Here is a 21,007-nt window from a genome sequence, read left to right as displayed (position 1 = left end):
CGCAGTTGTTTCTCGGATTTAAATATGGGTAATGTAGGTTTCCTTTATAAGAGACTATTGTCATTATCATAAAATAATGATAACATTAATTTAGTGTAAATAACTATGTAAAACTACTGTGTGTGTACTAAATGTAAGTATGATAATTACATAAATTTTTATTTACCATTAACCAAACTTGTTTGTCACTAGATGATAATATCTAGTCACCGTACTATATTTTTTTTTATAAAATGTTTAATTGTTTGCTATATTTGGATTATTATTAATTCGAATATATAGATTAATACGTCAGTATTAAGCACCGTTCACTTTTCTTTTAATTTTAAAGGGAAGTTTAAGATCCATATGCATGAAAAAGCATAAGCAGGGCATGCATTTATGATGCGTTTATGATTTTCTATAATATTATGTTATTGATGATATATTACTTATAAGAAACTTTTACAAGGATTTTTGAGTGTAAAGAAATTTCTGCCACAAGGACAGCACTACGGTGAGCCTTCAAGCATTTAAAGTTCTAATATGATCTGTATTATAATTTAATTATCTAAATTATAATGACTGAATAATATATGTAATCTTGAAGGAACCTTACTTAGTAGGTACACATCTGAGAAGTATCAATTATATCTAAATACGTACTAACTTTTAAAGACCTTATTCACTTGTATAATAAGGTATGAAACATTTAATAACGCCTATTTTAACTGCGGTAATTTAATCAACCGTTAATAAAATTCATACGTAGTGATTAAATTACTAATGAATAATGTCTCTAACCCAGAACTTGGTCTGACGATTTATAGGTAGTTTAAAAATCAGTAAGTGGTTGAACAATTGCGAGAATATCGTATACTTGCCACTTACTTACTGTTTACGTACATATTAATGATTAATTTCTCATTAATAAATAGATAAAAATAAATATTGTGTGAGAGTTACAGAAATAATTAATGTAGTAGGTACATTTGGCACGAACTCTTTAATATTTATAGCCAATACTTTTAATTTGGCCTACAAGATTTAGGTATCGCATTTTCATTAATAACAGAAGGAGTTAAATTCTATAATAGAATCTAATAAATATAACAATACCATATCACAGCACCATTATACAACATCTTTCTGTATTTTATCAGTTTTGTAACATTTCTTCAATTTAAGTATATTAATATTTAATTTCTTAATTTAACAAAATTGGACACTTTTAATGATCGACGAAGAAGTGATATGTCCACATTTTACCGATTAAAGCTTACAGTTTTCCATTCCAAACATTTGCTGGCATACTTTTAAAGCAAATATAAATAATTATTTCGTAAGCGACACCAGTCTTGTATAATACTTAACAGAAAATTACTATTTGTAGAGATAAATAAAACCAATAGAGTATTTTTTTTCTAAATAACTAATCGCAAATTAAATCTAAAAAATGTAATATTAAGTACAACACCAATAAGATAAACTACTCAACATGGAGGGATCGGACGGGGATCGCCGTTACAGGCAAATTAAATCGATCGTTATAATCAATAGTGAAAATTAGCCAAGGGTCGACGTTTGTTGTTGCAAAGTGACCAAAGCGCGGCGCGACGAATGCGCGGCAATGGTGCGGCATTGGTGTGCCAATGGTGCGTCACCGTGGCACTGGAGTGGCGATGAGGCAGCGGCAGTATGTCGTCTCGCTACTCCCGCGACACTGAAGTGACCGTGATAAAGAGCACGAAATGGACTAGAGCGTCCTCTTCGGCGACTGCGAGGAGGCAGGTCGTATGCAGCTGCGAGAGCATTCAGCGCGTGAGGGTAATATTCAGTGAGGGGCACTTCCTCACAGAGGAGTTTTGCATTGCACTGTAGGAGCTTCCGCCTCCGCCTTGGAACGGCCAGTGAGGCGCGTGTACCTGCACATTTCCAGCAGAGCCGATGGGTAGATGTCTTACCATGCCGCTGCTTAATTGCTGCAGCAGACCTGAGCCCTGGGAGTTGCTGAGGCAAGCAGATGGGCGCCGCGAACGAATAGACTGCATCGAAGACGACAGCAGGAATGGCACACTCGATGAGGTGTTAGGCATGGAACCTCCCTGTATATAATATTGTCATTATTAAGTTTAGTTAATTTTAAATTTATTACTTATTTATATAATGACTTTTATAAATTAAAGAAAAACACGACATGGTTCTTACTTTGTACATCAAGGATAAGTTATTTTAATAGTTTTAGTACACAGCATGTTGATGTTATAAAAACAATATTTAATTTATCATTCCAGAATTTATAAATAAAAATAAAAATATTTAATGTATAAAATAAAAATTATTTTACAATTAATTACTAATTTGAGTATAAAATATATTACAAACTATTACAAATAATAAAACCTAGTCAGTGTAAGAGTATATATCACTAATATAATAAAATTGTAACTAAAAAAAAATGTCTATGCACAGGGAATGATTAAGAAAAAATAATATGAGAAATCTTAATAAGACTAATAGATGCTAGAAATATATCTTAGAAATTTTGTCTGTCTGTCTGTATGTTTGTTTTAGCATTACACAAAAATTAATGCACCAAGTTGGATGGAGTAAGAGAGGCAGATGTTTTATCCTGATATGCCATCAAGAAGCGGTTTATTACGTAGGTGTTGTTATTTCTGAAATTCACACGTACGAAGTAGCGGGCATAAAGCTAGTTCGAATAATATACCGTATATTAAATAATATAGCGTAGAAAGAGCTTAATTACGTCAAAAAACATTACACCTGATGTAAAGTTAATATTGTAACGGACGCAGTTAGTACGCTTAACTACTGCATGCCTTAAAATATGTAGGTTCATAGATAGTTTTAGCGTCTAAAAAGCGTGTTGGTTTTTTGAAACTTTTCGTGATTTAAAAATATTCATCTACTCTACTTGATTACGATGTACCGTTGTAACTACGGAGATGTTGCTAAATTATGAAATTCTTTATAAATGCTTATTCTGAACATTACAGAAATAGATATATTGTGATGTAATTTTATTTTTATATTTACAGCAACATCTTAGTGCTGCAACGCTTAAATTTTCACTATTGTAGAAAAAGATAGATGTGACTCAAGTCTGCGTTGTTCGCGACATGTTAGAGACGAACCATACTCACGATCATGCTCCGTGCAAGCTGCGTAGAAGAACAAATAGCAACAGTGAATGAGACAGCGTTAAACATTCGACAAAGAGCCTCAATATGGATGAAGAAATGACTTTACTTGCGTTAATTTCACATTCAACATTAACCTAATTAACATCTGTAATTGAAAACACCTATCGTGCATTTTATGTAAATGAAAAACTAATGATAAATTAAAAAAAATTTCTCTGGCATAGAAACGAGGCTGGCATGTCAAATAGAATCAATATATAAATAGTTTAGATTTTTTGTATAGTAAAACACTTTAGCTTATAAAATATTGTCCATTTGATCTGCCGCCTTTTTTATATTTCTATGCTCAATAGTGCATTTGCAAAGTTTTGTTAATCTAAAAATAATTTAGAATAGGTATATGTGTATAATAGTCTTTTCTTTTTTCACTTTTGCCAATCAGACATCTAATTGCGTTTTCCGAGAGACATCGCAGGCAATATGAACCACTCGGGTTCACCGTAGGTGTGCACTCGTTTATTAGATGCAACACTTTAGCATTCACCAGAGAGCAACACTAATTGCGCTACTTCCGTAGCTTAGCTTTTTAAGACACATTTGACATTGTGAGGCGTTCATGCAACGCGAACAAGACAATATCATTATGAACATGCACCGCTTCGTTTTTCTTGAAGGTTTTTTTACTGCCTGATGGTTGTCTCGTAGTAATGAAAGTAATAGCGTTGATAAATGTAATGCAATGAAAGGTCTAAAATGATCGGATAGAGACAGTTCGTAACGTGATAGACACCATCCAGGTTCGTGCAGATGTAACGTGTATGGTGATGATGTGAACTATGAGACACTATCTCTCCCAGTCGGTGTGGGAAGAAAACGCGACCGCAGAAGAGACAGACCACATCAATGTTAAGCCGTTCCAAGTCGACATTTAATAGAGGATTTGGGGATATCACGCAGCCAGGCAGGCGTACGCGGGAACATCACTTACAACGCATTGTGACGCTGAAGGCACGGACAGGCTCGAGCCTGACCCGCCTCTTCCCCTGAACTGGTAGCCCTGCCAAAACAATCACCATCACTTCACCTTTATCACGTTTTCAACCATCCGCACTCCACCGTCGATGAAACACTATTGGCATTGATCACTTGTATCATAGCAGTCTTTCAGTCCATTTTTTCTTTGGATTTTTATTTTTTTACCTCTATATAGGTAAGTGTGTTTTAGTAAATGTGTGATAATAATAAATTCTTCAGTTTTACTTACAGTAGGTGGTGATAAATTGACTGCCGAACCACGGCGTTCTTGAGGGCCAATGCTGGAGTGTCGACGCGCAGGTAATCCGGTGCTACCTCCTGGAGTCCCTCCAGGGGACGAAGCGCATGATGGTGCGATGCGAATCTTAGGTGTCATCAGTGTATTATCCGAAAGACGGCGGTTCGGGAATGCATTTGCTACTCGTAAGAAGTTATTATCGTTATTTGTAGAGTTACTCGAACCGAAGAACCATTGGCCAATTCCCGTATCTGGTAAAAGTACATATTATGTTTTGGTAAAAGGAAATATTTGAATTTGTTTGTTACCTAATAATTTAACCAATCATTATGTAATTTGGTATACATTAATTGTATGGAATGAAAAAAAGATATAGGTTACTGTTTATTCCTATCAGTAAACATATCCCCAGGGATATTTAATATTATTTCAATAATAATAAATATCCCTTGTCATGCGGACAAAGTCGCGTATAAAAATTAATTAATTATAAATGGAGCAACGAAGGAATGATTTTTATATTGACCAAAATAATTGTGAGTTGAAATTAATGGTTGTTAAGTAAATAACGATTCACTTCATGCTATGTAAGTGAACCAATTAATATGAAAAATTATGTTTTCAATTACGACCATATTAGCTGGAATAGTCATTTCTATTGCTTTGTCGTTGACTCTAATATATTATAATAATTTACTGATTCATATATTGTAAACTTACTTCTGAAACCTCCTACACTACCAGTTCCACTAGGGCCACTGATGGAATTTTTACGAGCCATGTCTTCTGCACTGGAAGTTTTACGCTGTTCCACACGCAGATTTGGAATATTGAATGGCGGAGCATGCATGTTATCTGTACTCATCTGATGCCGAAGTTGGCGATGTTTGTCTGGACTGGGTAGCGAAATACCGTCTATTCTCAGCCTATACCTTTGATGTTTGTCGATGTTATCCAGCATATCATAAAGAATCTATAAAAAAATATATTAACATAATGAGGCGAAAAATATAAAAATATTATAAATAATATCAACTGAATATTAACCTCCATTAGATTGGTGAATTGATCGACGTTTAGAGAAGTGTTAACGGTCTGCGGGGCCAACGATGGTATCATCTTTGTAGCCATGACACCAGTGCTTAGGCTAAATTTTCTTTCGACCAACATCGCCTTGTACAGTACTGTAACAAATAGTACATTCGACGAATGTTTCAACAAATTAATACGGAGTAGACCAAAATAATACAAAAACGTAAGAATCGCTGTCGCATAAATTACATTCGCTGTGCAATAATCTAAAAGGATAAAAATATGTATGATAACATATAATAATCGCTGTAAAGGAATAACGTAATTATTTATACGACTCTAAACTGCAACAGCTAAAAAATAATTAATCTGTACTTACTGACAACTCTGTTAACGATATCCGGATCAGTAAGTCTCATTGCAAGGAGTGTTGGTATCACATGATCTAAAATATGCCCTCTCTCCAGACGTAGAAGAATCTTTTCATAGAATCCCAAAATCAGGCTTATTATTTTAACATCGTTCTGATTTTTTTCGAGAACGATTTTTATTTTTGCCAATACAATACTCTGTAAAGCTTTGTCGTCTATGTAATCAGAGACGTTCTGAATGGCAATTAAGGAGGCGGTCTGCAACGAAATATTTAATAATAGTTAAAAAGTATAGTCCATTTATTTTTCTTACTTGTTTTATTAAAGGCTTTTTTACTGATTTAAATTTATCTAGTTAGATATTACAAAATATTTTATGTCATTCCTTAATAATTGTATGACTAAAATATAAATAAAGATAGACTTGACATGTAATTAATATGACTTAATATAAAAAAAATGCGATTATATGACAACCACAGTAGCAAAATTCCATAATTAGTTAATTCAAATATATTTAGTATGTAAATTTATTATAAAAAGGCTTACTTGTATTTGGTTGGTATTGTTATCAAGTGCATTATAGAGTAATGGCATTATTTCGTTATTTATTTCGTCCTTTTGGCATTTTTTTAAGATGATATGCAGATTCTCCAGTATGGTTACCGAAGCTTGAATGCTTTTAGGCGAATTCATCAGGTTTCTAAAACAAATTCTGTTCAAGTTACTTAACAAGCTATCCATAAAAAAGGTACGTAAGTATTAACCTAAAAATAAAATTTAAAAGTACAGTATCAAATGTATATTTATCTGTATAATATTTAATTTTAATATTGGATAGGTATATTATCGCTAATATACCTATCCAATATTAGATAATAAATATGACACTGAGTTTGTTAGTTATCTTATAGCGCCTTAATGACTTAACAAATCACTATGAAAAATCAATATGAAAAAAGAAAGGTGTACACATACTATATGGGATAAAGAAGAATATAGTCTAGTTTTTATCCCGGTGTGTAAACATATTTTGGTCACGCGGACGAAGTAACTAGCACAATTTAATTCATATATTATATACGCGGATAAACGAGTGCATTATATATATATATATATATATATATATATATATATATATATATATATATATATATATATATATATATATATATCGTTATATAAATATGTATAAACAAAAATAGTAAAAATACGCAATCATACATCGTATTAGAATAAGAGATAATTTAATAATATTTTAATATTTTTATTTTTGTCATGTACTTACATATATAAATACTACTTTCATATATAAATGTTACATAGACATGTGTTTCTATTATTTCAGTAATGAATCGGTTTATAAAAAAATAAAGTAGTGTATGTCAACCCCCTTGTAATAGCAAATTGTATTTATTGTGCAACTTTTTTATGCAACTTAGAATGGCAAACAAGATGACGGTCCACCTGATGGAAAGTGGTAATTGTCAACTAGATTAAAATTAATGATATTAGTAATTATTATTGATGAATTAATTAACTGCTTATCGATTAATTCATTCCCAGTGGAATATTTTACACGAATTATAAAAAAAAAATTGCACAATGTAAAATTTACTTAACACAATACAACAACACAACTTTTAAATAAATAAAGATATTTTTTTTCTAAAAATCTCATAACTATTATATTGACACCAAAGGGAAACAGAAGGAATTAAAAAAAAAAATACTAAAAAAAAATTATTCCAGTAATAGAACGATGGGATGATATGAGTTAAATACTACTTCCATATATTTTATAATCAAGAAAACAGTTATAAATATGTTTTTATAATGTATATAAATAGAGAATAAAAAATAATAGGTTCTATGTGATTTACCACAAAATTTTTCAATAGTTTTAATTTATTATTTGTAAAATAATAAATTAATCAAAAATTCCTGTAACCGTATATTTATATAAATATTACTTTAAATTAAAAAAAAAATCGAGCGCAATAGCAAATGCTTTTATGCAAAATTACTGAATCTCTATATGAAGTTTAGCCATGTTGTACGTAGTCCCGGGTGATGCTAACATCGAACAAAATTCTTAACTATTTAGCTCACACAATATAAAATTAAACTTTATTGATATTTACTTCAACGTCGGCATGACGTAGTGCGTGAATTCATCCTGTGAAGCTTCGTTGGTAAGCCATATAATAGGTTGAAGAACAGCAGCAAGCACTTCTGCAGTACGCACTTCGAGTTGCAGGGCAGGCCAGACGTGTTGCCAGCGTAATTTCTGCAAAGTTGAAAGTATTTTAATATAGATGAGCGTAATCTAATATGTATTAATGGCGTTATTTATTTATATGCATCCATAAAACAGTCATTACTAATAATTTATCAATTTTCGTAATGACTGCTTTTTTTATTATTTCGCAAGGTGTTTAGGCATATTTAAGATTATTTGTTAAGGAGGTCTGGCCCATTAAAAAGGCGTTGATGTACAATACGTTTTTGTGCGTAATTTAAAGTTTCGCTCACATTCTGGGGTAGGCATCAGACAAGCCATGACCCAGCCGACCCCCCTTTAAATACGCCTATGTTTGAAGTGTACAATTACTATCATCTGCGCCTCAGTTACCAATGAAAAAAGTCAGTAAACATGTGAAACATTTAATCATTTTTATAATAAACTAGATTAAATTAGTAGTAACTGTACTCGGCTCATATTTCGCAGATGCAATGGGAATAAACATAAGATTTACTAAAAAACCTTTAATATTATTGAATATTTTTAGTAGCATGGATAATAAGCCTTGTCCAGTAGTAGCTTAATAGAAGTTCAGAAGTGGCAAATAATGATTGCAGGAGATCCTGAAATGAAAGTAATGATGGTAGGTGTATTATATTATTTTTAATATATGTCATTTTATAAAAAATATTATTGCCTTTGTTTGCTGCTTATGTTTGTTTTGATGTTGTTGTACACGTACATGCATGTTTCATTTAGGTTCTGTTGCATTACTTATCTTTGTATAAGTGAAGTTCCTTACGGAGTATATAGAGATCTCGACGGTAAAGTCATATTTAGGAAACTAATATTAATTTTATATATTTTTTCAATATTATAAAATAAGTAAGCATTATGCTGATAAATTGCTACTACGAACAGTAAACTACTTACAGAATAACTGTTTAACAAAATAAAACCAAAAATCGTCCAAATATATTTTCAGAAATAATGTAATAAAAAATGTGAATAAAAAGTCGAAGTCCAGCGATAGTATTTACAAAATCTTTTCCCAAGGATGTTAAAGGTAAAAAGAATACGGAAACAAATCATTACATCATTCCAATTGTTCAGTCACGTTTTAAGGAAAGATTAAAAAAATATTTTCATATTGAATTTGTATATTTCTTTGGAGAAAGTTCTTCAGTTTTATGAATACTACCACTGGATATTGGATTGTTTTTTTTTCTTATAAAGACAAGGAAAAACAGTTGTAGAGAAATTTTGAATTTAGATAAATTTATTCCAAGTGAAGGCAATTAATATCATAATTAGTGGATATACTTTTTTAACGACTTTAAAAAAAACAAGATTGTCAATTCGATAGTATCGTATTTTTTATGTTTACCTCCTAACTCTATTATTTATAAAACGATTGTAAAATTTATTTTTTAATAAATAAAATTATTGTTTTCTAAAAAAGTGAAATTATTCAGTAAGGTGTGGGCATAGTAGAAACTAAATAAAGAGACTAAATATAAATACGACTCCAAAAGCTAATGCCATTTTAAATGGTATAATCTTACTATTGTTATAAATGTGAAAGTGGGTTTGGAAGATTATTTTGTTATTTTTTGACATTTTAAGGGATGTAACAATCGTCATGAAATTTATTACACACGTTTTTTTACGGATAGAAAAGTACATAGGCTACTTATTATCTCAGTCAATTAACCTATTTTACACGTGTCGGTAAAAACGAGTTACATTTATAAAGTAAGCCGATTACAATACAATGGATTAAATAAGACTAAGTTAAAATAAAACATTGAATACATTTTACTTGGGCTAAATCATATTCAAATTACGTTAATTTGATAAATTAGACGAGGTTTGTTATAAAATTATGAGATACTAGAGATCTGCCAGGTCTGACACGGGTATAAAGAAAGAAAGATAAATAAGTATTTTATTATATTAGCTTTAATAGGCAAAATTGTGATATTTTGGGTTACATTTTTGTAATTTGGTATTTTTCTATTTTTTGTAAATAAAGTATGCAGCTTTGTAAAGGTGAAAGAATTTTTAAAGTCAGTTAAGTAGTTTTTATGTTTATCCATTACAAAAAAAACACTTAGTCAAATTTTTCCTTTTTTCAATATTAGTATAGATAAAATAATAAAATATTCTATAGTCAAATACTAATAATATGTTGCGCTCGTCTTTTATTAGGGCAATAGAAAAAAAAATTGTAAGGGACGAAATGATGTGACATGGATAATCATGTCACATGATCATTACAGCCTTTATTTACTAATCGATATAATAACAATAAGCAAGCTGGATATTTGGAGAGATTATTGCAAATAATGGACTTTACTAACCATGTATCTACTAATCATGTCACTTGTGGACATGCTCATGACATGTGGACATGGACATGACATATATATTCAGTGAAAGAATAGCCACGAGCAACAGTTAGTATCATACAAATATATTAATATTTGTAATATACCAAGAGATTAAACTAGAAGTTAATAAGTAGAAGAAGACATTATTTGAATTAAATATTTATACATTATTTAAATTTCTTAACGAAACAGAAAAGCTTTAATTTAGGTTAGGAAATAAAATTTAGATTATAAAGACAGTAAATATCTCACACATTTCCTTTAAATTAATGAGATTATTAAATAAATTTTATTGACAATTATATATATTATACTACGCTACAGGACTAAATATTAATATTTAATTTATTTAAAATTTAAAACTAAGATAATGAATTACAATATCCTAAATAATATTTAAATAACTAGCAGATTTTATTATCGTATAGTAATTTAGTTAGTTGAAAAAATATAATTATTATAATTTGTTTCCTAACAATTATTTTAATTAAATATAATTAAAATCCTTTATTCACTGAAGAAGTGAAGAAATTTCTGCTATATTCAATTAAAGAATAATTAAAAAGTTAAAATAAAACCAGTTGCCTACTTCAAAGGTAAGTTAACACCAAAGAAAATACTGAACCGTCTACGTGTTGAAAACGAGATGACATTTATTATTTTAATTAGTTTTACTTTTAACTCAAATTATGTTCTAAAATGAACTTAATAGAAAATTTGTCTTTGGGAGCTTGATGATTGATGTTGAAATGTTTCTGTTTATGATATAGCTGTAAATATGTATTTCCAAATGGACTATTAAAAGTGATTAATTTGTATAGACTATTATCTAATTGACATTCTGTCGTTACTGTTTAAATATTATTATGTCCGTAAAAAGTATTTTCTCTCTTAGTTTATTCATATACGGACCAGTGCTGTCTGGTCTGTATATAATGCATCGTTATCTTTTTCTGAGATTACTGCAATTTTTAGGAATTTATTTATCTATTTCTTGAGATTATAACGAGATTAATTGAATTACTTACTTACTTAGATTTTCATTGATAATAAATATCCTCAATGTCAATCATACCTTCGGTATATATGGTAATGCATCGATTAGAGTGCCACGGTAGAAGTTGGTCTTCTGATTAGGATCCTTCATAGTGATCACATCCAGGAACTGCATCGCATGTATGGCAGGCTCACTCTGACATCTACACATAGTATCGAGGAATTAAAGTTACAATTTTGTACAACAATAGCAGTTGGAAATTTCGTGAAAATAATTGTTAATTCTTACTTGGTTTTTAATAAAAAAAATCAGTTTGTACGTAAATTCTGTACAATTTTGTTATTATTGAATGAATTTTAGGAAAAATTGTTCGATTTAACATTTATGATAAGTAGGTACTATGAAAGAAATTCATCGTAACATATGGGTGTTACTGTATGTACTGTATGTATGCAGGTATGTCAGTAACATGTATGTTACTGACATACCTGCCTAGTTAAGCGTAACAAGTTGATATGTAAAGATAAAATAATCCGATGCGAGAAAATATATTATTTAGGTAAGATTTGCGTATTTATTCTTTATTATTGATATTGTTAAGGTTTAGCCCTGTTTTACATTCAGACTTGCGGAGTGCAACATAGTCATCACATAACTGTATCTAAATCTAAGACAGATACTATTAGCGAAAGCTAGACATTGTTATGCGCAAGCGAAGCAAGAGACGGGCATTGCAAGCAGCTTAGTAGGTAAGTACTAAGTACTAAAATGCACTTAAAAAGATTTAGTATATGTCAATTATTATGTTATTATAAAAAAGAGTAGTGGAAAGAGAGTACAACTAACACTAGAGAAGGATAGTGACATGTCACACTGTATAATATAGTGCCATGATCTGTAGAATAGAACCTATGGTAGAACTATTACATAAATTGTATCTCTCTAGTATTAACTAAGTTTTGTAATTTATAATTCAGCAATAGATCGATTAGATGGGGGGACTGAAAAGGATTTGCATAATGTGTCGAGAACTTAATATACCAACAATGGCATTGAAAGTTCCCTGACAAATATTTGATGTAGGGTCTGTTAATAGTTAAGTAATTAATTTACTTTCTCTGATCTTGGGAACCGGGTATGTATTGAGAGTAAGCAAATTTCAATGTGATACGGTCGATATTGTCGGTATTTCCGTACCTAATTTGCACAGTGACATAAAATAAACTATTATTTTACCTATAAATAATTCATAATACATATATAACATAACATTTAACCAAACATGTAAAACATATTGACATACATGTATATAGCTACCTAGGTAGTGTTGCAATATTCTGAAATATTCTAAAAAAAAATAATATACTAAAATAATCTATAGATACAGATAAATCATGAAAGTTGACTTTTAAAGAAGAATTCTATTAGTGAAATAATTTTTACTAAAATAGTACTAATTTTACGGCCAGTCGCCGTATTAGTGTGATAGGTTCTACATTTTTCCTTGATATTCAAACCATATTTTCTTAGAATTTTTTTTTGTTTCAATGCCATCCTTTAAAAAGGTATTAATTTGATTTTGTTTTCTCTCTGTATATTATAAATTGATTCTAAAATGTTTATTTATAATGTTAATGTTACAATTAACCTCGATATCTTGTATATCAAAAGTGCAAGCGCAGAACTTCACAATAAAGGCAGGCCGAGTAAATCTTACTTGAAGTACTTTATCAATGGTAGCAGCTGAGTAGTAGGGCGAGGGTGTGGGTCTCTGGACAGCAGGCGTTGAACTGCTTCTTGAAGCGCGGCGGGGACACGGGGCAACACAGCATTGAGTTGATGGTCCAACTGTACATGAGTATGAAAAATAAAGTAAATTACATGGACAAATAAATTAGTAGTGACGATACCGTCTACCACAAACATATAATTATCAACTTAAACTTGACTTTAGTCAATGTTATTCTGGGGATGATTTATTAAAAGTATAGTAAATGTTAATATAGATTATAGTCTATGCATTTACCAGATACCATTTAAGTACGGTCAGGCATTCAAGCATGATTAAGTAACGAATATTTACAATCTTCCAGGTTCATAATATTAGCAGGACAGAATATTACTACTTTTTTAGATTTTCTCTGTAATATTAAGTAGTTACTAGTTTTGTAACCAAACAAAGAATTACATACTTAACGGATTAGAATTAGAATTAAACAAGTAAGAATTTGCTGAATAAATTATAAGATATAAATAAATATTTTAATTTATTTTTATTAGTTCATTGAGTAATACAAATTTTACAAAGACATTCTCTACCAGCTAATATTTAATTACAGAAAGCAATTAAGGGACAGTAGCGGAGAAATACTTGTGATATGTTATTAAAAACTATATTCTTGTGAATTTGAATAATCCTAATTATTATTTCACTATATTAAACTTGAAAGTAACATTAGTAGTTAAATAGTCTAGATATATTTAAGTGCACGGTCTCCACATGTTTACTGGACTTACATGTTTAAATGGCTTTAGTGTTCCCCCATAAAACTAAATTAGAGTACAAAGTTTATACTACCTTTGTTGGGATAGAAACCATTACATGAGACGTATTAGAGAATTGTAATACTTAAGGGTACAGTAATAACGAGACAGTTAATGGTAAAAAAATTGAATAGAGAAATATTACCAAAATATATATATAAATAAATAAAACAGAAGTTGCCTTACATACTGACAGGGGTAAAGTCTACCTAAAACTTTATTCTGGTTATCTACTTTATAATACCTATAAGTATTTTGTATTCAATAGTATCAAATACTCATGGTGTAAGTACAAGAACTTGGTTAGTTTAGTTTTTCTTTTAATAATTCAAAGAACATCAAAATTTAAATATGTACTTGCAATTATTTTCTATTATATGCATATAGAGTTGTAATCCCTTGCGGTCGATAGCGTATACGGAGTTTCGGTATACCTTTTAAAATATAAACATAAAAGGGTCATTTACTGCCTGTTTGATGGTTGCAAACCTTTTTAATGTCCTTCTTTGTGTTCATGACAAAGATAACTTTAATGATAATGCGGTAAGAAATTTATATAGCATTTATAAAAATAATGTAACTGGTCTTATTAATTAGTATAAAATAAACTACACAAATGAAAATTAGTAGGTGTTTCGATTGGGCTGTTTTAGTTTCGATAACTAACGATCAATCAGAAATACTTTTTTACTCTTTTTATCTACTTTTGTAGATTTATTATAGATTTGTTTCTTATATTTTCTAAGTTTTAAATAATATTATGAAATTATAGTCTCGAAATGTTGAAAGAAGGTTGTAAGATGTACAAAGCACATCAAAGAATGGACGGCATGGCGAACGGTTGTACGGTGTAGAAATGCATGTTCATATTCCATCTTCTTCGTTTCTTTATTCAATCATATAATAATTAGAAAATCATTTTCATATTGTTAACAATATCTAAAAATAGAAGACTCAATTCGATTGTATTTTTTTAAGTTTGTTACTCAGAACTCTGTCATTTATAATTTTTTTTTTTATTAAAATTTGTAGGAACTTTCAGATAGGTTCCAAATTTCATTAAAATCGATCAATGTTTTAGTTTTTAACCAAAATACCTGGTTCGTCGTTGTGATTATGCCAAAATCACAACGACGAATAAAATTAACTTTTCTGTGACTTCTAAAAGGAGAAATTCTCAATTTATCTTTTTTAATTTATCTTATAATTCTGTCCGTTCTAAACTGATTTGGATTTTTTTTGTGAAAGGATATATTTTCAGATTGATGTTACAGAAATTTTATCAAAATCACCGATTTTGATATTAGTTTTTAGGTCAAGATAACTGGTTTTATCACAATTAAAGCTAGTTTCTTTGTGGGACACGACCTTTTACTGTACCGTTGTATTTCTTTAAGGAGAAAAATTTATTCGTATGTGTTTAATTACTTTAAAATATGAGTAGTGAAGTCAATATTAATTAAGTTTTGCTATGATTAAAGTCGATGTTTTTTTGTGGAAAATTATTATGCTCTCATTTCTATAATAATTTTTAGTTAATAAATAGATAAGTTTTTTTATGCAACTTAGAATGACAAACAAGCTGACAGTCTACCTGATGGAAAGTGGTAACCGTCGCCTATAGACATGAGCAGTACCAAGGACATAACAGAGTATACTGTTTCACCCATGCATTGCTATTCCTAAGGACTCAGGTATTATTCCTCTGCACCCTGTAAAGTCACTGCCATATCCCACCCATAGCTATCTAAACACAACTGCTTCACGGTAGAAACACGAATGGGATAGAGGTGCCCATGCAAATGACTTTTGTACAATGTCTCCCTCTGGTGTTTAATCTTACTAATACTTGTATTTTTGTTATATGGTCACACTCAGTATGGATTTTAATTAAATTTAGTGTATAGATATAGGGTATTTTACACATAGCCAATAGAATAGAATAGAATATAGAATAGAATTTTATTGCTAACTGTGTATATACATATAGCAGTAACTATTGCTTTGAATTTGACATCAGTATCAACAGTTATGCCATATCGGGCATGCAACAATTTAAGAACAGGTAATTATATAAACATCGAAACATTCAATACTATTACCATTACTTGATTACAAATAAATATGAAATATTATACAATACAATTAACAAGACAAAGAATAATCATAACCAAATTAATCAAATTAATCAATGCCATGAGACACAACTCGTATCTATTTATTTATCTACCTATCTAGTCATAAGTAAATTTGTCATTTATCTTGATTGCATAGCAAAGATAAAGGGGTACTGTGGTGTTGACCACAGTTGGTCCACTCATTCTCCTTGGAAACCTAGGTATCAGTAGAATAAAACAAATAGCTAATATTAAAAAAAAATAAGATTGTGATTAAGAAATGACTTCAGTTCTGGCAAAACCAGATATTATGATTTAAAAATCAAATTATTAAATTGATCTTATATGTATAACCTTTCAGATAAAAAAAATATATATTTCCAAATCGGTTTATAACTAACGCAGCTACGAGGTAACAAGCATGAAAAAATATATTTATATGCATTGTTGGGACATGACTCTCAGTAATAAGATAAACGACGATGTGGTGACAAGAAATGTATAGCGCCATCGCGTAATCGTCACTTATTCGTCGCGTATTACGGACACATGCTGTATCGTGCAGAAGTACGTATATGTATGCCAAAGTATTAACATAAAAATATGTATACAGACATGATAGACATATATTTATATTTTCGAATATTTTATGACATTGGTCAATATTTCATAATACAAAAACGTTAAAACGTATTGTGTCACAGAATTTATTAAATTAAATACTACATTGATTGTTTTACTATTAACTGGTATGTAAATGTTCTCGTCAAATATTCACTTCAATAAAATATTCAGTTATTGTTTAACAATTAATATGTTTAAACCCATGTATGTAAATTAAATATAAGTACCATTTGCAAGCAAGACTATCGCCCACCTAATATTAATATTTTACAATAAAACCAGTTAAGAGCTAGTTAACATACATTTTAAATGTCCATAGTTTATTTTTTATTATGAATTGTAAACGACTAAAGATTATGGCATTTATGTTTATAATTTCTGAAAAGTAAATATTTGTTGTGTATGTATACTATTTTTTTTTAAAGGAATACAGTTTTTTTAGACCTATAATAAGGAGCTTGGTTAAAAGATACTTATAGAAAAAATAATTTAGATAATTTAAAATTCAAGAATTACTTTAATTGACGAAATTGATGAAGGTTTCGTATATAATATTAGATAGGTTCACTAACATGCTGTAATTTAGTCATTAGGGAAACAACTAACAAGCGAATATGTCAATAGAAATTTGCTACTTGTAAAGAGTTTCAACTTACATATTCGATTTGTTTCATATACAGCATAGGGTTGTTGTTTGCCTGAAGCAGCGCCTTGCCGTTGTTGAATATAGCGCAGATCACCAATCCAAGTGAGAACATATCCGACAGAATGTTGCACTGTCCATTTGTCTGTACTTCAGGTGCTGTAACGAATTTTGATTAAGTATATTGTATAAAAAATCGAAATAGTATATGATTTGCACTTCAATATTTTTTTATCGTAGAGTAAAAATTTAAGTATAAATCGTATAAAGCCGTTTTACACATATTTATAAATTCAAACATTTTATCTGATATAAGTATTTATGAAATATAATTGAGTTTTATAATAACAATAAGGAATTTAATTTAACCCCTTTTTAAATTTTATTATTTCTATTGTTACGCCTCCACCAGATGCAAGTTTAATTACTTCTCTTCATTTAAGGTTGCCTGGAAGAGATCGCTATTTAGCGATAAGTATATTCATTATTGTCTCTTTGTCTTGTTTTTTGTAATACTGATTTTTTTATATATATTTAACACAATCATGTTTTTTAGGGGGGAAATAAAGAGTTTCGTTAATTTGTTACTACTGAATGATAAATTTTATACGACTGATTCTTTTTTGCGAAGCAAAATCTACTTATTTAATTTTTTTATTGCATGTAACTCAAATTACTTACAGGTTACAGATTTCCATAAAATAGTGCCTCAAAATAAAACTGTAAATTTATTTGTTTGTGGTGGATAATAAATAATTCTTATTAAAGTACTTGACCGTCACTGGAAGCTTTATACATTGAGAGAGCATTTCCGTTTCCGTCGTTAGCCAGTCCTAAATTATTATTATTATACCGGAATTTCCGGCTCAGTGGCGACACCTGGCGGGGATGCACGATTTTTACTTTTGTAAAAATGTGCTTCCTATCGTCATTGGCGTTTCGTTTTTCGTCGAAGTAACTTGTCTGCAGCAACACTGTTTCTGCAGTGGTACTCAGTAAATAAGTATAAAGTGATTTAATTATCCTTAAGAAACACTGTAAGTACCTTTTATTTTATTATATCGTGATCGTTATGTATAAACGATTTTTCGTTCGGATTACGATATTGCATTACTTTTAGCCAGTAACATATTCGTACGATCCTTTTAATTCATATTAAAAGTAAATGCTATTCGACTAAAAATTGATTATAAGGATTTATAATAATAATTTTTATTTCACCGTCCATTTTTTAATGCAATTCTTAACAAAAGTTATTTTTAGAAATTTCATACCTGTATGAGTACCTTCACTACTTTTTCTTTAGATAAGGATTTTTTTTTAATATCTTTTGTTTATAGGATGGCTGATGATGAGAATGATTTATGTGATAAGCCGCAAGCTGTAGCTGGTTCCAGTGGGACTTCGCGCAAGCGAATCCTAAGTGTAAGTAGCAGTTCAAGCAGCTCTTCTAGTTCGTCATATTCAGACAAACAGTCGCGCCGCCACCGTAAGAAAGGCAAGCGTGCTCGTCGCACTGCACGCAAAATGGACAAATTGGTGAAAGAATTGGGTGAGCTCAAAGAAATGTTTATTATTAGTAAGAATGTTGAAAATGATACATTTTGTCATGACAACGTGTCGCTTTCATCTGAGGTTAGTGGCCAGCTATATACTGATGTCGTTGACGATTGCTTTTCTTGTGAAAATAAAGATTTTACTTTTGATATTGATACTAAGTTAAAGGAACCAGTTGTCCCAAAAACACCCGATGATTTTTTAAAAAAGTTGCTAGAGGTTCAGCGCCTAGGCACCTCCTCCTGGTCCGATGTGAGATATGCTGAAACACAAAAGTTGTATAATCATACTCCAGGCTATACTGATTTAGAAACTAATGAGGAAGTCAAAATGTATGACACTTCTCGTAACTTAGCGTATGCTGACAAATCATACGCGGCTATAACTTTTTGCATTTTAAAGCAAAGAGAATCCCTTCAAGAGGGATTTCGTGACCTTCTTTCTTGGGCCAAAAATACGAAAGAATTAAATGTTGAAAATTTAAATCTACAGTTAGAGCAAATATTTCAAAAAGGTCCTTTCCATAAAATATCTTCCGATTTATTACAATTAGTTTGTGGCCATAGAGCTGAATCTATTGAAATGCGACGGGAGAGTATTATAAGCCAAGTCCGTGATCCTCTGATAAAAGCTTCTCTGAATAGAATTCCTCCATCTGCTACATTCATATTTGATGCTGAGCCTTTTACATCTACATTAGAAAAAGTTGGTGGAATGCGAAAAGCATTCTGGCCTTTAAAACGTGATAAAATTTCACAATATAAAAATCAACCTAATCTATCTAACCGCCATCCCTCGCGGGGACAAGGCATAAAAAGACAAGCGGTTCCATCGCGTGGAAACCAATATTACTCTTACGAACCAAGTTTGCATGCACATGCATGTAATAATCTACCCTCGCGGGGTGGATATCAGTGTCAACATACTGTCTACCCTCCTGTACGATATACTTCTAATGTTCAATACACTAACACAGGTAAGGGTACATTTCACGACCGTGGCTCGCAGCACAACCGTGGAAATAACCGAGGACGTACAAATACGTCCAGAAATTCCCATAAAGGAAATCAAAAAATACAGAAACAATGACTCAAAGCCATTTCGAGCAGGTCAGTTAAAACTCTTCCACACACAATGGAAAGATATGGGTGCACCAGAAATTGTTTTGCAATTAATTCAAGGCTATCGCATACCTTTCTTTCAAAAACCTCCTCTATTATATCCAAATCTAAAACAATGCCCCTTGCAAACTCCTGTCTCAAAAGAAATGTCCATAATAATAAACAAAATGAAATCGCAAGGAATTCTAAAAGTCGCCCATGTCTCTCCCAGCTTTGTTTCGCCTCTATTTCTGGTACCAAAATCAGACGGAACAGCTCGTCCTATATTCAATCTAAGAGCACTAAACAAATATGTAACGGTCAAACCGTTTCATCTCATAGACATGCACCGCATTCCGAACTTCCTGCAACCTCGGGACTGGCTATGCAAAGTAGATTTGTCGCAGGCCTATTTTCACCTCGGTATAAAAAAGTCACAAAGACGCTTCCTACGACTGATATACAACCAACAATTATTAGAGATGACTTGTCTTCCGTTTGGCCTGAGTACAGCCCCAAAAACCTTCTCCATACTGTCCAATTGGATTGCTCAAATGTTGCGGCAAAAATGGAACGTAAGAATCATAGTGTACCTAGACGACTTCCTTATTTCACATCAGAATCAAAATACCTTGCGCAACCATGTAAAACTTACGATACAAACGCTACAGAATTTGGGTTGGCAAATAAATTTCGAAAAATCGGTACTTTACCCTCAAAAGAATATAATTTATTTAGGTATAGACTGGAAACCTTGGGAGAATCTAAAATCTCTACCAAAGGAGAAGGTTATCGCCTTAGCAAAAAAGACGAATTATATACTCGAACAAAAAGTAACTGTCAAAGAGTTACAACAAATAGTAGGGATTCTAAACTTTGCCAGTTTTGTTGTGCCACGAGGACGACTCAATCATCGACAATTATTAACAATGATGAATTCACTACCACAAACGTCATCTCGAGCT

General features: G+C 30.9%; 1 protein-coding gene across 6 annotated transcripts in view; it reads right to left on the bottom strand.

Annotated features, from left to right (window-relative positions):
* Nucleotides 1-21,007, bottom strand: part of LOC113520742 (SCY1-like protein 2) — a 139,207-nt gene that overhangs the window by 2,705 nt on the left and 115,495 nt on the right. Inside the window, exons 6-16 of one of the 6 annotated variants that reach the window (XM_052896673.1) lie at nucleotides 17,399-17,544; nucleotides 13,175-13,305; nucleotides 11,536-11,659; nucleotides 7,967-8,112; nucleotides 6,372-6,537; nucleotides 5,831-6,080; nucleotides 5,467-5,603; nucleotides 5,140-5,392; nucleotides 4,411-4,670; nucleotides 4,135-4,203; nucleotides 1,944-2,084 (exon numbers count right to left, since the gene is read on the bottom strand). In XM_052896673.1, coding sequence (XP_052752633.1) covers nucleotides 1,944-2,084; nucleotides 4,135-4,203; nucleotides 4,411-4,670; nucleotides 5,140-5,392; nucleotides 5,467-5,603; nucleotides 5,831-6,080; nucleotides 6,372-6,537; nucleotides 7,967-8,112; nucleotides 11,536-11,659; nucleotides 13,175-13,305; nucleotides 17,399-17,544 — 1,823 coding nt within the window. Of the gene's footprint in view, nucleotides 1-966; nucleotides 2,085-3,146; nucleotides 3,165-4,134; nucleotides 4,204-4,410; nucleotides 4,671-5,139; nucleotides 5,393-5,466; nucleotides 5,604-5,830; nucleotides 6,081-6,371; nucleotides 6,538-7,966; nucleotides 8,113-11,535; nucleotides 11,660-13,174; nucleotides 13,306-17,398; nucleotides 17,545-21,007 lie in introns of those variants that run through there. The other 5 variants (XM_031911649.2, XM_052896670.1, XM_052896672.1 and 2 more) reach the window with 5 other exon arrangements.

Source organism: Galleria mellonella, unplaced genomic scaffold, assembly GCF_026898425.1.
Source record: "Galleria mellonella isolate WM207_F2 unplaced genomic scaffold, CSIRO_AGI_GalMel_v1 utg33, whole genome shotgun sequence".
Lineage (NCBI taxonomy): Eukaryota > Metazoa > Arthropoda > Insecta > Lepidoptera > Pyralidae > Galleria > Galleria mellonella.
This window is presented reverse-complemented; position numbering and strand designations above follow the sequence as displayed.